This window comes from Nansenia antarctica (genome assembly GCF_963989245.1).
Source record: "Nansenia antarctica genome assembly, chromosome: 6".
Taxonomy (NCBI): domain Eukaryota; kingdom Metazoa; phylum Chordata; class Actinopteri; order Argentiniformes; family Microstomatidae; genus Nansenia; species Nansenia antarctica.
The window spans coordinates 54610503-54625530 of NC_137676.1; the positions used below are offsets into that span (position 1 = coordinate 54610503).

The 15028-nt window shown below is 42.8% G+C and overlaps 2 protein-coding genes across 2 annotated transcripts in view; one reads left to right on the forward strand and one right to left on the reverse strand.

Annotated features, from left to right (window-relative positions):
• Positions 1–1365: 1365 nt before the first annotated feature.
• ppa2 (inorganic pyrophosphatase 2) lies at positions 1366–9720 on the reverse strand. The gene is made up of 12 exons (XM_080535300.1): positions 9473–9720; positions 7924–7988; positions 6539–6583; positions 6359–6412; positions 5540–5659; positions 4764–4850; positions 3945–4071; positions 3312–3439; positions 3006–3091; positions 2679–2748; positions 2301–2340; positions 1366–1961 (listed from the first exon to the last, which is right to left on the reverse strand). The coding sequence occupies exons 1-12, from the start codon at positions 9666–9668 to the stop codon at positions 1933–1935; spliced, it is 1047 nt and encodes a 348-aa protein (XP_080391426.1). The 5' UTR covers positions 9669–9720; the 3' UTR covers positions 1366–1932.
• Positions 9721–14908: 5188 nt separating this feature from the next.
• The window catches only part of arhgef38 (Rho guanine nucleotide exchange factor (GEF) 38), a gene marked incomplete at both ends in the record, with an annotated part of 25284 nt that continues 25164 nt past the window's right edge, over positions 14909–15028 (forward strand). The window contains one exon of the mRNA XM_080533842.1: positions 14909–15028. This exon is cut by the window's right edge and continues 130 nt beyond it. Within this exon, the coding sequence (XP_080389968.1) occupies positions 14909–15028 (120 nt within the window).

The window sequence follows — 15028 nt, forward strand, 5'->3', positions numbered from 1 at the left end:
TTCTGAAAGCACTTCATTTCTTTTTCAGAAAAAAAAAGCAAATGTAATAAAAGATTACAAAACAATTTATTTAAGATAAGAAAGTAGATTATTGTAAATGTGTTTAAAAGTAAATTATGCCACATTGTACATAACATGTGTTTGTATCGCAGAAATACTTTTTTTTTCCTTCTTTTTTTTGTTGATTTTAATAATACCCTGTAATTGTTCTATGTTAAAAAAGGTGTAGGTTCTTGTAGTTTTGTCAAATGTACCCACGGCCTGTTTCTATCAGCAATCCTCAACTTCCCTTTCAAATCTACCTTATAGTCGGTTCCAGGTTCACAGAATGCTCATGGTTAGATAATCCAGGAAGATCTTTTGTAGATACCACACACTGTCAAACACAGCAATGTTTACAGTCCTGTAGATCCCTGTTATTGCTAAATAAATCACTTAGAATGAAATAGTTTTTTGTAATAAAAAAAAACACACAAAAAAACAATGTAAAAAAAAGAGAAAAGGATTCCAAGTTTTGTAAGAAAACTCAAAATTAAATAGAAAAAGATTAATGTTTTAATAGAAAATTTCGGTGTGTACAGGACCCAGCTTACCGTAGCAAGGTTGTGGTTGTGAAAAAGGAGGAAAGGCGAGGAGGTGTCTAATGATATAGCGGGTGATGACGAGCATAGCCATACTTGAAGATGCTTGAGTGTTTCTGAGTGAGTCAACAGTACTTGAATGACTTTCAGAGCTTGACTAATGCACCAAGGTGTGCACAGCTCTAATGTTAAGCTAACAGTTAAATGTACGTGTTGGTATTTTGCAGTTAGACACTAAAAAGGTATACAAATTGTGTTCTTTTCTGCCTCTGTCCTTTTTATTTTTTACCGCTCCCCTTGTCCCCCCCCTTGAGGTTTGCTATGCTAAAATAATGGAATTAAGGATGGATATACATACTGTAAGTATTGTAATGTACTGAATGCAGTTTATTTGAAAGCTGTTTATTATATCATTCCTGATATTGCTGAGATGTGGGTGTTTTTAATCAAATTTATATTTATTTAAAGCACTTTAAGGTGTCGCATCGCGTTGTCATTTGAGCCTTGAGTGGTTCAAACTCTGGTTTGGTTTGTGTGTATGCTTTTGATCGGTCACTCTGTTTGCCTACCTGTCTGTCTGTCAACCTGCTTTGTCTGTCTGTCTGCCTGCCTCTCTGTCTGCCCTGCCTGCAAAATGTCCCAGTGAGGTTGGAGAGATAGGAAATAGCGTCTGCAGGACAGGCAGTTGTGGAGGTCCCACTCACCCCAAGACAAACAGGTGATGATGATGAGGAGGAAGAGGAGGAGGTTGATGTGAATTAAAGGCACATTTCACATTTTTACACCAGGATGCTTTTATTTATCAAAATAAAGGAATAAAGGAGGGTCCAACCATGGGATTCATCGGAAAGAAGACACTTTTTCTTTTTTTTTTGCAAATTGACTTGTGACATCAAATGATGATTACCAAAATGTGTATTTTTTCAATAGCATACTTGAGCGCACAACACAACCGAATACTAGAGAGGCGTCTTGGCGCTTTTGAAGAGCCTGAATAATGAAATAAAACAAACCCTTATATACCTGCAACCAGTACAAGAACATCAGTCTCCCACAATTAATATACAGTCACAATTTAGAAGTCCAATAATTGTTTTTTTTGTATCTGTCATTTAAAAAACAATGACTTATATACATCTGTTGCCATAGTGACTTTTCTTAAAGAAATGATACCTTAATACCCTCTTAAACCAAAAGTCATCTGCAAACAACCTGCAGTCCCTTCAACAGTACAGAACATGACATCACACACACACACACACACACACTCACACACACACACTACAACCTGTAGTAATGCTTCATTAGAAAACATTGGACCAAAGTTTTCGTCACTTTCTACAGTCCAGGTTCACTTGGTCAGGAAATGCCATTTGTCCACTGCAAGAGAGAGGGTAGATAGGTTCGATAGGTTACAATAAATATGCAAAGCAAAAAAGAAAATCATGCATATTTCTTGTTTATTCAAATCAAAATGGCCGATATTTGTGTAATTGTTTCGTGTAGTTACTCGTATGCTGCGTGCATCCCCATTTCTCCACCTGAATTACGCACCTGTGGACTTTCTCAAATGGATTTCAAAGCATTGCTGTTGGTCTAAGCGTGGGCACTTACACCAATTCATTCTGCTTGAAATCCGTGTGGGAAAGTACACAGGTGTGTACTTCAGGAAGAGGGGGTAGGGAGAAGTGGGATGAAGCAGGAGTTAGTCAACCTTACCTTCTGGAGATACAGGAAGTGCCTGGCCGCACGCAGGAGCCTAGACAGGAAGCACAACACACATGAGTCCTGCATCGTCTCTCCTCAAAACACATCGGAGGAGTAGATCGGAGGCTCCTCCCCCTCTGACTTTCTCCTCCAATGTGTTTGACGATGAGTCATGGGAAGACTTTCGTGAAACAAGTGAGTTTCCCCCTGTGAGCTTCATATCACTAAATCCACCGTATGCAACGTGCCATAGATGCTAAAAAGTTCTAGGAGGGTTTTCGAGAGAATTCACCTCAAGTACAACAAACTGTTCCCAGTCACAAGTGAGGGACATTATCAGTCTTAGCTACGGTAAAAAAAAAAAAACACAGTCGGATTAAACGCGCTCACCGCTTTGACCACATCACTGGCCTCGTCCGCGCTGCACTGGAAGGGGCTCTTGCAGACAGAGACGTTTTTACTGGCGTCAACGAAAGAAAGCGCACATCAATGCCGAGAACAGACCGTCATGTATAGTGCTTTTATACAATATAGTGGAACTTCATGCTGTGTGAGAGGGCTATTAAACTGACCACATTTGCAGTCGTTATTGTGTTGAGCACGGACCATGAATTTGAAACACAAAGCCTGATGGGATACGGACGGACAGGGACACACACACTGAGAGACACACATATATATACGTATATATATGTATACACACACACACACACTCACCAATCTATCTCCCCGCCATTAGTCTCCTTCTGTACCAGTGCCCTCCAATGCTCATGAGTGGACTTAATGATCTCCACAGCAAAGTCCTAAAGAGGGGAAAGATGGGAGAGGGGGAGAAACTCATCACTTTGTATCCCTGGGAAACCCCGCCACTGAGGCACTACTCTCTTTAAGTGGACACCTCACTGGTCTGGAAACACACCCTGGAAAATAGTGCGATAAATACCCACCATTATCTTTCATCTATATTATGCGCTAATGGTGTGTGTGTGTGTGTGTGTGTCCTAATGGAGAAACCCCATGTACCTTGTCTTTGAACTTTCCGCCGAATGCAAACTGGTTCTCTGGCTTTCCGTCCGGCACCTTGTATTTCTTGAACCAGTCGACTGTCGCTTCTAAATGACCCGGCCTGCTCCTCCGGACATCCTCGATACCTGAGGGGAAGACAAACCCACTGATTACATCACGCACCGCTGTGTTTAGTACTTCCTACTGTCCTGGGTTAATAGGTGTACAATGTGCACACAGCAGCGTTTCACTTTGGCTCCCAGAGAGACTGGTGTTTTACTGTCCTACGCTTAAGTTGTACAAAGAACACTTCAATTTCGAACTGTAAAAGTGTTCTAGAAGCTTCCCTCCTTGCGCTTGTTTAAAGGAGCACAGTTCGACAAAGTTTGTCGTGAAATCTGCCACCTTCAGTTTCAAAAGGTCCAAACGACAACATCCTCCCTAATAATAACATAACTCCCCCCGAAATGGACTTGCAGTGTCAGACGAATGTGAAAAGTCGGTGAGTCCGCTCCCCTAGAACACCGCGATAACATTTCCCGAACCAAAAAAGTAAAAAGCCTTTCGAAAAAGCTTGAATGTCACATGTCACATACCCGGATCTTTTAATATATTAATCAATCTTTTCATTATTTATTTCAACGACTCAACTGTTGAGGCTCGGAGCATCAGGGTCCTCAGTGTTGATGGCGATCAACTTCCAGTCCGTCTCCCCCTCGTCGATCATGGCCAAGACCCCCAGGACCTTAACCTGGATCACCTGGCCTGGATAGCACACCTGTAAGACACAAGTCAGGTGACCTTCCATTCACACCTGTAAGACACAAGTCAGGTGACCTTCCATTCACACCTGTAAGACACAAGTCAGGTGACCTTCCATTCACACCTGTAAGACACAAGTCAGGTGACCTTCCATTCACACCTGTAGGACACAAGTCAGGTGACCTTCCATTCACACCTGTAAGACACAAGTCAGGTGACCTTCCATTCACACCTGTAGGACACAGGTCAGGTGACCTTCCATTCACACCTGTAGGACACAGGTCAGCTGACCTTCCATTCACACCTGTAAGACACAAGTCAGGTGACCTTCCATTCACACCTGTAGGACACAGGTCAGCTGACCTTCCATTCACACCTGTAAGACACAAGTCAGCTGACCTTCCATTTCACACCGCTCCCTGTTTATCTTCCCACTTTGCTGAGCCTCCAATCTAGCAGCTAGCTAGCGTGACATTCTCTCTCTCTCCCCCATGATTGGATCTCGGGCCGCTACGTCAATAGCGCCTAATTCTGGTGTCAATGAATGTACAGTAAAGGCAGGCAAGAGAAGAAAGCCTGGACCACTATGACCTTGTTATTGTTATTTCATGGGATGTGTATATGTGTAGGGTGTGTGTGTGTGTGTGTGTGTGTGTGCGTGCGCATTGTGACACTTCCGAGACGGAGACGTGTCCGGCGGGGTCTCACCGCGGTGCCGATCTCGCAGACGTCGATGGGGTCGTTGTCTCCGCAGCAGTTGGTGTTTTCGTCCGTGTGGCCGGGGTCCTCCCACGTCTGTGCCGACAAGAGACAAAACACTGTTAAAAGACCTCGCCCCCCCAAAAAAAACATTCCACATTACTTCTAAAAAGTGAAGAGGGGCGAGAGGGACAGGGAGAGAGAGAGAGAGAGAGAGAGAGAGAGAGAGAGAGAGAGAGAGAGAGAGAGAGAGAAAAAACACCAAAAAAACATCCGAAGACTTTGTCGAGGTCTCGACCGTACAGACACGGCCTGTTTTCTTTTCAGAGAGAGAGACAATAATACGGAGGGGAAAGAAAAAAAGATGGCCACGGAAATCAATGGCGACTTTATGACCACTTTAAAGCACTCGTACGCAAACGCCTCAGGGCCAAACACTGCAGGTTTCAATGTAAGAGTTTTAATGAATCGTGAAGTGTTTTCAATGCATCCGCCGTACTACGGTATTTACTCTCGCCCGGAAATCAATACCCGCACCGCCGGTGGGGGATGAAGGAACATTCCGAACAAAAGGCGCAGAACCCAAGGTCTTCAGAATAATGTTGTACTGTGTTCTACGGTACTAAAAGAAACGGAGGATGCGATGGGATGGATAGAAGGGGAGAGAAAAAGAAAAAAACTATGGATTGATTTCCTTCCCGACGAAATTGATTTCCTTCGCCACAAAAACAAAGGGGGCGGTGACGGTCATTGCCGTGACCGCTCAGCGGCGGCGGGGGTCTCACCTGCGGGAGCGCTCCGTAGTTCCAGATGTATCCCTTGTGGGGGAACACATTAGCCACGTGTCGGAGTTTGCCTTTTTTTGTGTCCTGCTTGATGGGGTTCAGCGGCTCCTTGGTTGCGATCTGCAGGAGGAGGCAGAGATGTTAGATGACTACAGGGTAGCCTGCGGCCTTGGGGACCGACGCGTCGACCAGAAGTGACTCACCAAAACCTTTTTTTACTATTATTAAATACCCATTAGAGAGAGAACAGATGAGACGTTCACTTTAGCCAATCCTATGCTGTTGAATCCATGTCAGGAAGTTCACAAGTGTACACTTTAGAGAAACCGGTGATTTGTGTTGTATTGGAATATGGACAGTTTCTGTTCCTAGCCTGCATTCTCAATTTCCTCCATTATTTACTAAATGGCTGCCTCCGGAAACTCGTATTTGACCTTTTCGTCAACTTTGGACTTTTTTGGGTTTCACAGCTCCTTTTCTCTCTGCCCAAGATGCTTAAATCTCATTAACAGTAGCACAGTGTAGAAGGACGTCATTATAAATTAAGGGCTGATGGGGGATATTTCTAGGATCTTGCCACTTAGAACATGTATTATTCATCAATTGTCTGGGTGCTGCTATGAGAACACATTGTTGGCGTGTCAGAAAGCTCTCAACAGTGCTTGCACAGTATCTGTCAAAATAGAACATGGCCATTGAATGATAACGACCTTCATCAGACTATTATACCACCTTTCTGTACAGCAAGTCGTCATATTCAATCCTATACCACGGACCACGTGAAATATAAACACTGACAGGTGTCTAAAATATACTTGCCTCCATTTTGGCATTTGACCACCGAGGTACCTCCACTACCATATTAAACAGAACCTGTACAGAAAATAAACCATGTCAGTAGTGAAGTCAAGTTTCAACATTAGATATTGTCTTGTTAAACATAGCTTCCACTGTTATATTTTTTTGTCGTAACTTGGAGATATCAGAATTGGTCAATACCTCATTGTCACTCTTCTTGAGTCTTTTAGATGGCACATCATTTTCCTGCAGTAAGACAAACATATTGAAAAATTCATAAATAAATACTACAATGATATACTGTATACAGGTGCCTATAGAGAGTCATCATACCCCTTCACTTTTTCCACATTTTGTTGTGTTATAGACTCAATTTAAAATGTATTGATTTCTTTGCTGTGTCACTTTAATTCATTGTTGCAAACGCAAATATGGATATGAGATCATTTTTCCTTAAAGGGATTCTTTGTGGCCACTTGATTATAGACCCATTTTGTAGAGTGACTGAGATGATGTTGTCCCATCGACTGTGCTTTTTCCTCTCCACCATTCAACTTTGTAGATGTGTGTAAGTCTCCCCAGGCCTCAGGGTCACATTCCTGAGCAGTTTTGTTCCTCTCTATTTTCTCAATTTGTAATGACAACCTGATCCACACAGTGTGTAATTGACTCCTATGCAAATCAGAGACCATATAAAAACAAAGATATTAATTTTAATTAATTAATTAATTTTGCCATTTAGCAGACGCTTTTATCCAAAGCGACTTACAATTACGAATTACAGGGACATTCCCCCTGGAGTAACTGAGGGCTAAGTGCCTTACCCAAGGGCACACTAGTAGTGGTGTGGCTTCAGGCGGGATTTGAACTCACAACCTTCCGATCACAAGTCCAACTCACTATCCACTAGACCACCACTACCACTACCACTACCACCCCTATATTGATTCCAAAATTACATTAACTCTTATCCTTGCATTAAGATGGACTCAATTCAACTGGTATGAATACTTATGCACATTCTTATTATTTCTGTGTTTACATTTTAATACATTTGCAGAAATGTAGGGTTAGAAAAACTACAGGCTAAAAACCTGCTTTCCCTTTGTCATTCTGGGGTATTGTGTGTGGATTGATGACAACATTTGATTGTTTATTTAATCCATTTTAAATTGAGTGTATAACACAACAAAATGTGGAAAAAGTGAAGGGGTTTGATGACTTCCTATGGGCACTGTAGGTATCCGCACCAATAGTCTGACGTTTGCATGTCACCTTTTTATTGACAAAACCACTGAAAAGAATGTGTAACCTTTCCATGTTCCATATCCATTTTCTACCATGTCCTATTCAATTATGCTATTTCAAAAGGTTTTCTGTCTAAATGGTTGAAGGTTTGAAAAATCAATGCGAATGTAGCCTATATTTGAAAATGTCTTTCATAACCCCCATCCAAATGAAATAATAGCGCACCAAGCCTCGACACTTGTATCCTCTTTAATCGACATCAATCAAACTTTTATCAAGGACATTTCATAGAAAGCTACGACAATGACATGAAAAGAAAAAGCTGTGTATAAGTTTACCTGGTCATCTCCTGCAAAGAGTGGGATATCATGGAAGGGTGAAATGTATTTACCTTCCGAGGTTTCTATGGAAAACATAAACAAACACTGTTAATAACTCTCAGTCAGTGTAATATTAGTTCCCTAAAATCTACATTTGCGATAAGAATAAGACTGTGATGCTAAAAGTGAGTAACTACACAGAGATGTCTTATGTGTTTCTGGCATGCATGGAACTCAACAGCTCATTGGATGAAGTAACTAATCTGGCATCAAGCTCAACTCCACCAAATAACCCCAGATTCTTGACCCGGGTTAGGGCAAATCCAAACACAATGCAACTATCAACCCCCTCAAGGAATTGACAGGGCAGTCATCTAGGCTTTTGCTTTGACTTGACCCAATTGTATACATCATCCAAATGCACAATTATACCCTAAGTATCTTAAACAAATAGGTGGGAGCTGTCTCTGAGTGAATACTAGGGTGAGGGAGTTCACACCAAGCCAATCAAGTGCCCTAGCCCCTTCAATGGTTGAACTGTCAGTTAGATGACACTCATCGACCTCAATGGACAAAGAGGTTCACACACTGAAGACCTATTGATCTATTTGGCAAACAATAGAGACAATCAATGGCCACGTCTTTTACCCTGTCATTTTAATTTCATACTATAACAGGGGCTAATCTAAACAGATGCTTTGATTGAATAGGGGAAACAGGGCTCCAAATAGTATTTTAGAAAACATCACTTTCTTGGATTGTTTACGTTTGGACACATTGGACTTCCACGGTGATGTTGCGGTCGCACATTGACGCGTCACCACGCAACAAAACGTGACCAGGAAATGACAACGTGTCGCACGTGAGTGACACGTAGGGGCAGTCTGAGCGGAAACATTGTAGCACGCGCATTGTCCCCCTTCTCAATGTTCAAACACATGTAGTGAAAGTTCCTCAAACATCGGCACATTAGCCGTGTTCAAATGTAGGACTTCGCTTCTCTAAGACAAGAATAATGTCACAGATAGTAAAGTAAGATTTAGTAGTAAGACTTAAGCCAGTTAAGGAGGTACATGTGTGACATGTCTATGTTATTAGCATTAGCTTACACAGGGTATATACAGGAATCTGGAGGTTAATTTCAATACCTTTCTAAGACTTTTTAAAGACCTTGTCAATATTTTTTCCAGACCTCACCGCCACTTCGAGCTGTAACCGTTTACATTGACACAGTGACACCTTTAACTTAACATTTTTAGTTTGCAATAGACTAGACCACTTTCATACAACAGAATTTCCGGTTCAGGTTTTTTAATAAAACTAATAAATTCACGAACTTGTACTAAAGGTTTATAGGACTCAAACTCTTTGGACAGAGTCTAATTCAGAAAAATACCCAAAAAATTCAAGACCTCATAAAATCGTGATAAGACTTTTTAATACTTATTAAGGGTCTTGATTTTCCCAAAATTGAGACACCGCGGATACCCTGTTACACCCACGTAACGGTCAGCAACGCATGAACGGACTGCTTGTCTCGTCTTGCACGGTAGTCATGGTAACTTACTGAAATAGATCCTGTAGTCAGTGGAGTTGGGCCGTCCTCTCTCCTCCGTGTGGTAACGCATCTCTGCTCTCAGATACGGGGGGATCGCTGCCTGTGTGAGTGGGACCACCTCTGTCCTGAAGGCGGTCTGAGTCTGCGAGCCGAGCAGCGCCGCCGTGGACCGCAGCGCAGAGCGCAGAAGCAGCAGACCCATCATAACCCGCTTCCTTCGAGGCACCCCGGTTCCTGCTTCCTACTAGACTAGTGCCCCCCACACCACACCAATGTGTTCGTTTAGTTATCTTTTACTGCCACCTATCTGCAGCCAAGGTCGGGGAGAGGGAGGGAGGAGGAGGAGGGGGGGCATGGAAGACTTTCGACCATTGCGCAAAAAAAAGAAAATGGCTGATAAAGCGGTTCCAGAGAGAGACGTCCCATGGTCTTTAGCAGGCACGTGCCGTGAGCTTTTAGATTGGGTAAGCATAAGATATAGAAATACACGTAATTACACATACACGCTATCAGTGAACGCAGTTTCAAGGAAATGCAATTTTGATGCCCTAGAACCCGCTAATAAACTGTAGTGTCACTTTGTGATCACCAAAAAACAAAAAAAACAGTTGCCAGTTTCGACTATATCAGGGGTGCTCATTGTTCAATCTTTTTTGAACCAAGATCTTTTCAAGTAGCCAGCCTGCTGAAATCTACAAGTCCAGTTTCAACATCGCAAACGCACACATGCACAACACAAACACACACCGTTTCCATCCTCCATAGTAAACTCACAACACACTTTCTTTTCACACTTTGTCACACAGGCACTTGACATCACATCACACATCACCAGCCTCGCGAATCATATAAATCATATAAACCGCTCATACCAGGCTTGCTGGAACCCCCTAGCGACTCTCCCTTTCTGGGTGTGAAGATCGGTGAGCGGTGGCTTCGGGCGGCATTTAGCCAGTAGTTCTGTTTTTCCAGTCCAGTCCAGTCTACAAAATCCCTTTAGGTCGCTGACAGTAATGTCCATATTCACAAAATCAAGCAAGTTATCCTTATTGATTATTATTATTTAGATCGTTTGAGCTAGCTGGCATAAGCAATTCTGCCGGGCGAGAGGTGAAATGTTAAGTGAACTTGAAAGTGATAAGAGCCAATCAGTAGCTCTTATCGGAATGAAAGAACTACTGATTGGCTGTAAGCATGCTTACCCTGGCCACATTAAACAGCGGGCTGAGGCATCGGAAAAAATAAAAAAGACATTTTCACGCATTCGAATGTACGCGAGGGAAAGCAGAGAGAGAAGTGCTTATAATGTAACGCAATGCAAGCAGAGTAGGAAGTGCTTACTCCTGCAGGTGGCGCTAAAAATGCACCGTCAAAATGAATGACTCCTGCTGCCCTGGGACCTAAAATACGACTCTTTTAATGAAAACAAACAAACGGTTACATGCACTTTTATTTTAATATTTTCACGGTCCTTTTTTATTTTTTCGTTGGGTAAGCACTGCTTACTCTGCTTATATGGACGGCACGTCCTTGGTCTTTAGGATATGTTATCTAATGTGTTGAATGCCCCTCTCATGTTTTTTGGGGTTTGGAATGCTGAATAACAATCGGCTGAATGAACTACTGTTGAATGACTGTATTATAACACTGCCACTGATCCATGACTGTGGACCTTATGATCTTTAAGACTTGGAATTAGATTCCACTGTTCCCTCAGTCAAGGTCATGAGCTCAACATTATGTTGAATGACAAAAGGCTAAAGATTGTCAAAGTCTAGGAGTTTGCAGCATCAATAGAAAACCTGAAGAACTGACTCTGAAAGTGTCTGCTGGTGTCATCTGCGGGTGGTGGAGGTTGCATGTTACTATTGTCTCTATTGTGAGTTGCTGTGTCTATAACTTGTCTCGATGGGTGGACAATGTTTCATATGTTTAAATAACCAGGACATTTCACAACAACAGCATGTTTTTAATGTGTTTTTTCTCCAACCTCCAATGTTTTCAACCACCGCGCTGTCTTTAATTCTCATTAACTTCTCAAAGGACAGGTCGGCGTGACTCGGTTCTCGTAAGCGGTCACCATAGTAACAAGCTATATCTGCTTCACGGCTCTTCCTTGCGCTTTTGTGTTTCTCATCTCGAAGCACATCCTGGAAAGCCTAATGGGTTCTGTCGTCGATAATTACGATTATTCGAGATTATGCGTTCAGAGACCAAAGTCCTGATGGGCCCACCCAGTGTTCGGTAAACAAACACCAACCCCCCCCATTCTTTGTTATGTGCCTCACACACACACACACACACACACACACACACACACACACACACACACACACACACACACAGTTTGTTCAAACAAAAGATATCATACACAGATAGGTGCCATAAACTAGAGGCCTGGCAGGGGTGGAAGTGATGCCTTCGTGAAGTCTCGAATCACCTCCATGATGTCCACTGAGACTGCGCCACAGGTCTGAGTAGGGATGCTGTTGGACATGGCCGGTCAGTATTGCCCTTATACTGTATACTCCCCTACTTATTATACTGTATACTCCCCAACTGTAGAGTTCAAACTGACGCGGCAAAGGTCATCCCATCAGCAGCCAGGACCGGGGGTGCTGTCTCTCTGTTCCCAGTCTTTAGTTGTCTTATCTGTGAACTTAAAAAAAATAAAAAAATAAAATAAAATATATATATAGGCCTATCTCAACACAAACTGATGAACATTTGTTTTCTTGTTTATTGTCCTGCTTCTCTTTTCTCTTTTTTTTTCTGTACAGTGTCCTTGAGTTTGAGAAAGGCGCTTTTAAATAAAAAATGATCTATTATTATTGGATTATTATTGACTCATGCGGTATGTACGTAGACTGTGTGCTTTGGTTGATTTGTTAGTCGGACATGTGACTGGCTTTTATTGACATGCCTATTCTTTAATGTGTGAAGTCATTGTAGACTCTGCCACCACCCACCCTCTCTCTCTCTCTCTCTCTCTCTCCCCTCTCTCTCTCTCTCTCTCTCCCTATCTCTCTCTCTCTCCCCTCTCTCTCTCTCTCTCCCCTCTCTCTCTCTCTCTCTCTCTCTCTCCCCTCTCTCTCTCTCTCTCTCTCTCTCTCCCTCCCTATCTCTGTGTCTGAGCTGCCCCAGCCAAGCCGGATATTCTACCACACCCATAGTTACCTTCCACAAGCCTTCCCCCTCGGGCCATGTGAATGAACATCACCAGATTGAGCTGCACATCACTGGGAGACATTCCTTACTGAGGATTGCTGTGTGGGTAGCAAAGAACATCTCAGGTGTTAAGCCTCTGCTGCTCAGTCCATTATGATCTTGCGTGGCTTTTTGAGTCCCACTTGCAATGCACGTCAATCATCAACCATAGCCATGTCATGCCATTGTCCATAATGAATAAATGGGGGAAATACAAATACAATTTTGTTGATTCTACTTATTTTTTTCACCTTTATACCTAGTTTCATCATTTCGATTTGGTTCCAAGCTGTTTTTTTTAAAGCAACCGCATAATTTTACCACATTATTTGTGGAAAATGTAACTCTATAATCTAAACTGTTTTTGAAGATGTGTGTTTCAGGTTGGTGGAGTATGTATCACCACGGGAGTGCTGACTTCAACCAGCCATATGTGTTCATCCACGCAATCTAAATGGAAGACGAGCAGGTGTTCTATGGGCACACTCCACTGTCAGCCAGAAACACTATATGAGCCTTTTATTACCTGCCAATGGCTCAGAGGAGAGGTCGGGGGTGATCTGTGTGTGCGTGTGTGTGTGTGTGTGTGCGTGTCTGTTTTCATGTGTGTGTGTGCTTCAGAGGAAAATGCATCTATCCACTTCATTGTTCTCACCAAGAATGCGGTACCCGGTTGCCATGTCTAGAATTCATTGTTGGAGCCTCAGTGTACCTGTCTAACCAGATCTGGTCCCATAATGGCTGAGTTATGACACTCTTATCATCAGAGACACACAGAGAAAGAGAGAGAGACCTAATATCCCATGACAGTGTTTATTTTATTTTTATTTTATTTTGTCTTTTATTTGACCAGGAAGTGTCTTTGAAGTTCGATCCGTCTTTTCAAAGTAGAAACCTGTCCAAGATAGAAGCTCTAGTTGAAGGGTTTGTTTTGAATGCAGACATTAAAAACAGACAACTCATACAATGAGTTCAGAACCGTGCAAACCACCCATCAGCAGGTAAGGTGAAATAAGAATGTACTAGATCGGCCTCCATTCCATCTAATTGCAACTGTAATTCCCATGTCTGGTTCAAGTGCAGACAGCAGTTCATGACTGTCGCTCACTCTTAATGTTTGTTTTTTGTTTGTCTTGACGACACTCGCTGAAGTACTGGCTAGATGATTAGGAGAAGGACCTGTGGTCAACACAGATCAAACCCTGCAGGTGAGCATACATACCTTACACCCCTCCCCGATTTACTGCACTTTGTTCTGTGGATTCAGAGCTTTCATGGTCATGTGGTATTTACTTTGCTTTAGTTTATAAGGGTTTTGACCTACATAGAGGTAAGCAAGTAACTTTACGACTAATAACTACCTTTTTTTCGCCATTGATAAGATACAGTATGTATGTCTATCGTGAACCGATAATGAGGGAAATATTTTGACCTCTAAAATTGTATTCTGCACGTTTCAGCTCTCATATTTTAAAACAGTAGGCCTACTTGTTCGCTGCCTGGAGTGCAGCATCTGCTGCGATGCATTAATTAACCGCACTTTAATGGATTTTTCACTACAGCCCACTTGTTGAATTTATTTATATAATTTTACACTAGGGGAATACGTCTGATGAACACCAATGAGGGCTTGGGTGACTTTTCAGAAATAAAGTATTCTATTAATTTGTTGTTGTGTGTATTCTGAATGGTATACAATTATTCTGAAGCCTTAAGTGACAGACAGGGATCCAGATTCTAAAAGCGATTAGTTTAGCGTGTGCATACTAAACATGCAAATAGTTCCTCATTATCTAAGCTCAAGGCATACAATTGTACTCTTCCGTCTTTCACTGTGCATACAGGCCAAGAGTATTCTGTCTCTGTTTTCTCTTGAGAGGCTTATCTTTAGCACAACCAAAACAAGACATTAGTTGTGGCCATCCCTCTCTTCTTCACTCCTCCCTTCTCATCCATCTCTCTCTCTCTCTCTGGATACAGGTGTCCCCTAGGGGGGAGGCATAGTACAGCAATGAAGGGGCATGGCCTGAGAGAGCTCTCCTGTCACAGGTACACAGGGCAGGAACCAACCTGGGAGAGGGAGGGGCTTACAGCAGCCTACCTGTGCAGAGTTGACAGTCTGTGTGCACTTCAGTGCACCTGTTGCACTTCCCACACTATCTCTCTCTCTCGCTCTCGCTCTCTCTCTCCCTGACTGGGCAAGAGAGCACAAGGGGGGGGAAGAGAGAGAGCTTGGCCATGGATCCCAAGGAGCCCGGGGAGAAAGAGAAGGAGAAGGAGAAGGAGAAGGAGAATGAGAAAGGGAAGGAGAAGGAGGGGGAGAAGGTAGTGAAGAGGAGGAGTAGGCCCATCTTCCTG

Bases quoted from the DNA above. Each gene is read 5' to 3' on its own strand.
- ppa2 (XM_080535300.1), bottom strand. From the start codon at position 9,668: ATGATGGGTCTGCTGCTTCTGCGCTCTGCGCTGCGGTCCACGGCGGCG. The intron at 6,413-6,538 runs GTATTGACCAAT...TTTTCTGTACAG, and splicing joins TCAAGAAGAGTGACAATGAG to GTTCTGTTTAATATGGTAGT. The intron at 3,440-3,944 runs GTTGAGTCGTTG...TCTTCCCCTCAG, and splicing joins TGATGCTCCGAGCCTCAACA to GTATCGAGGATGTCCGGAGG.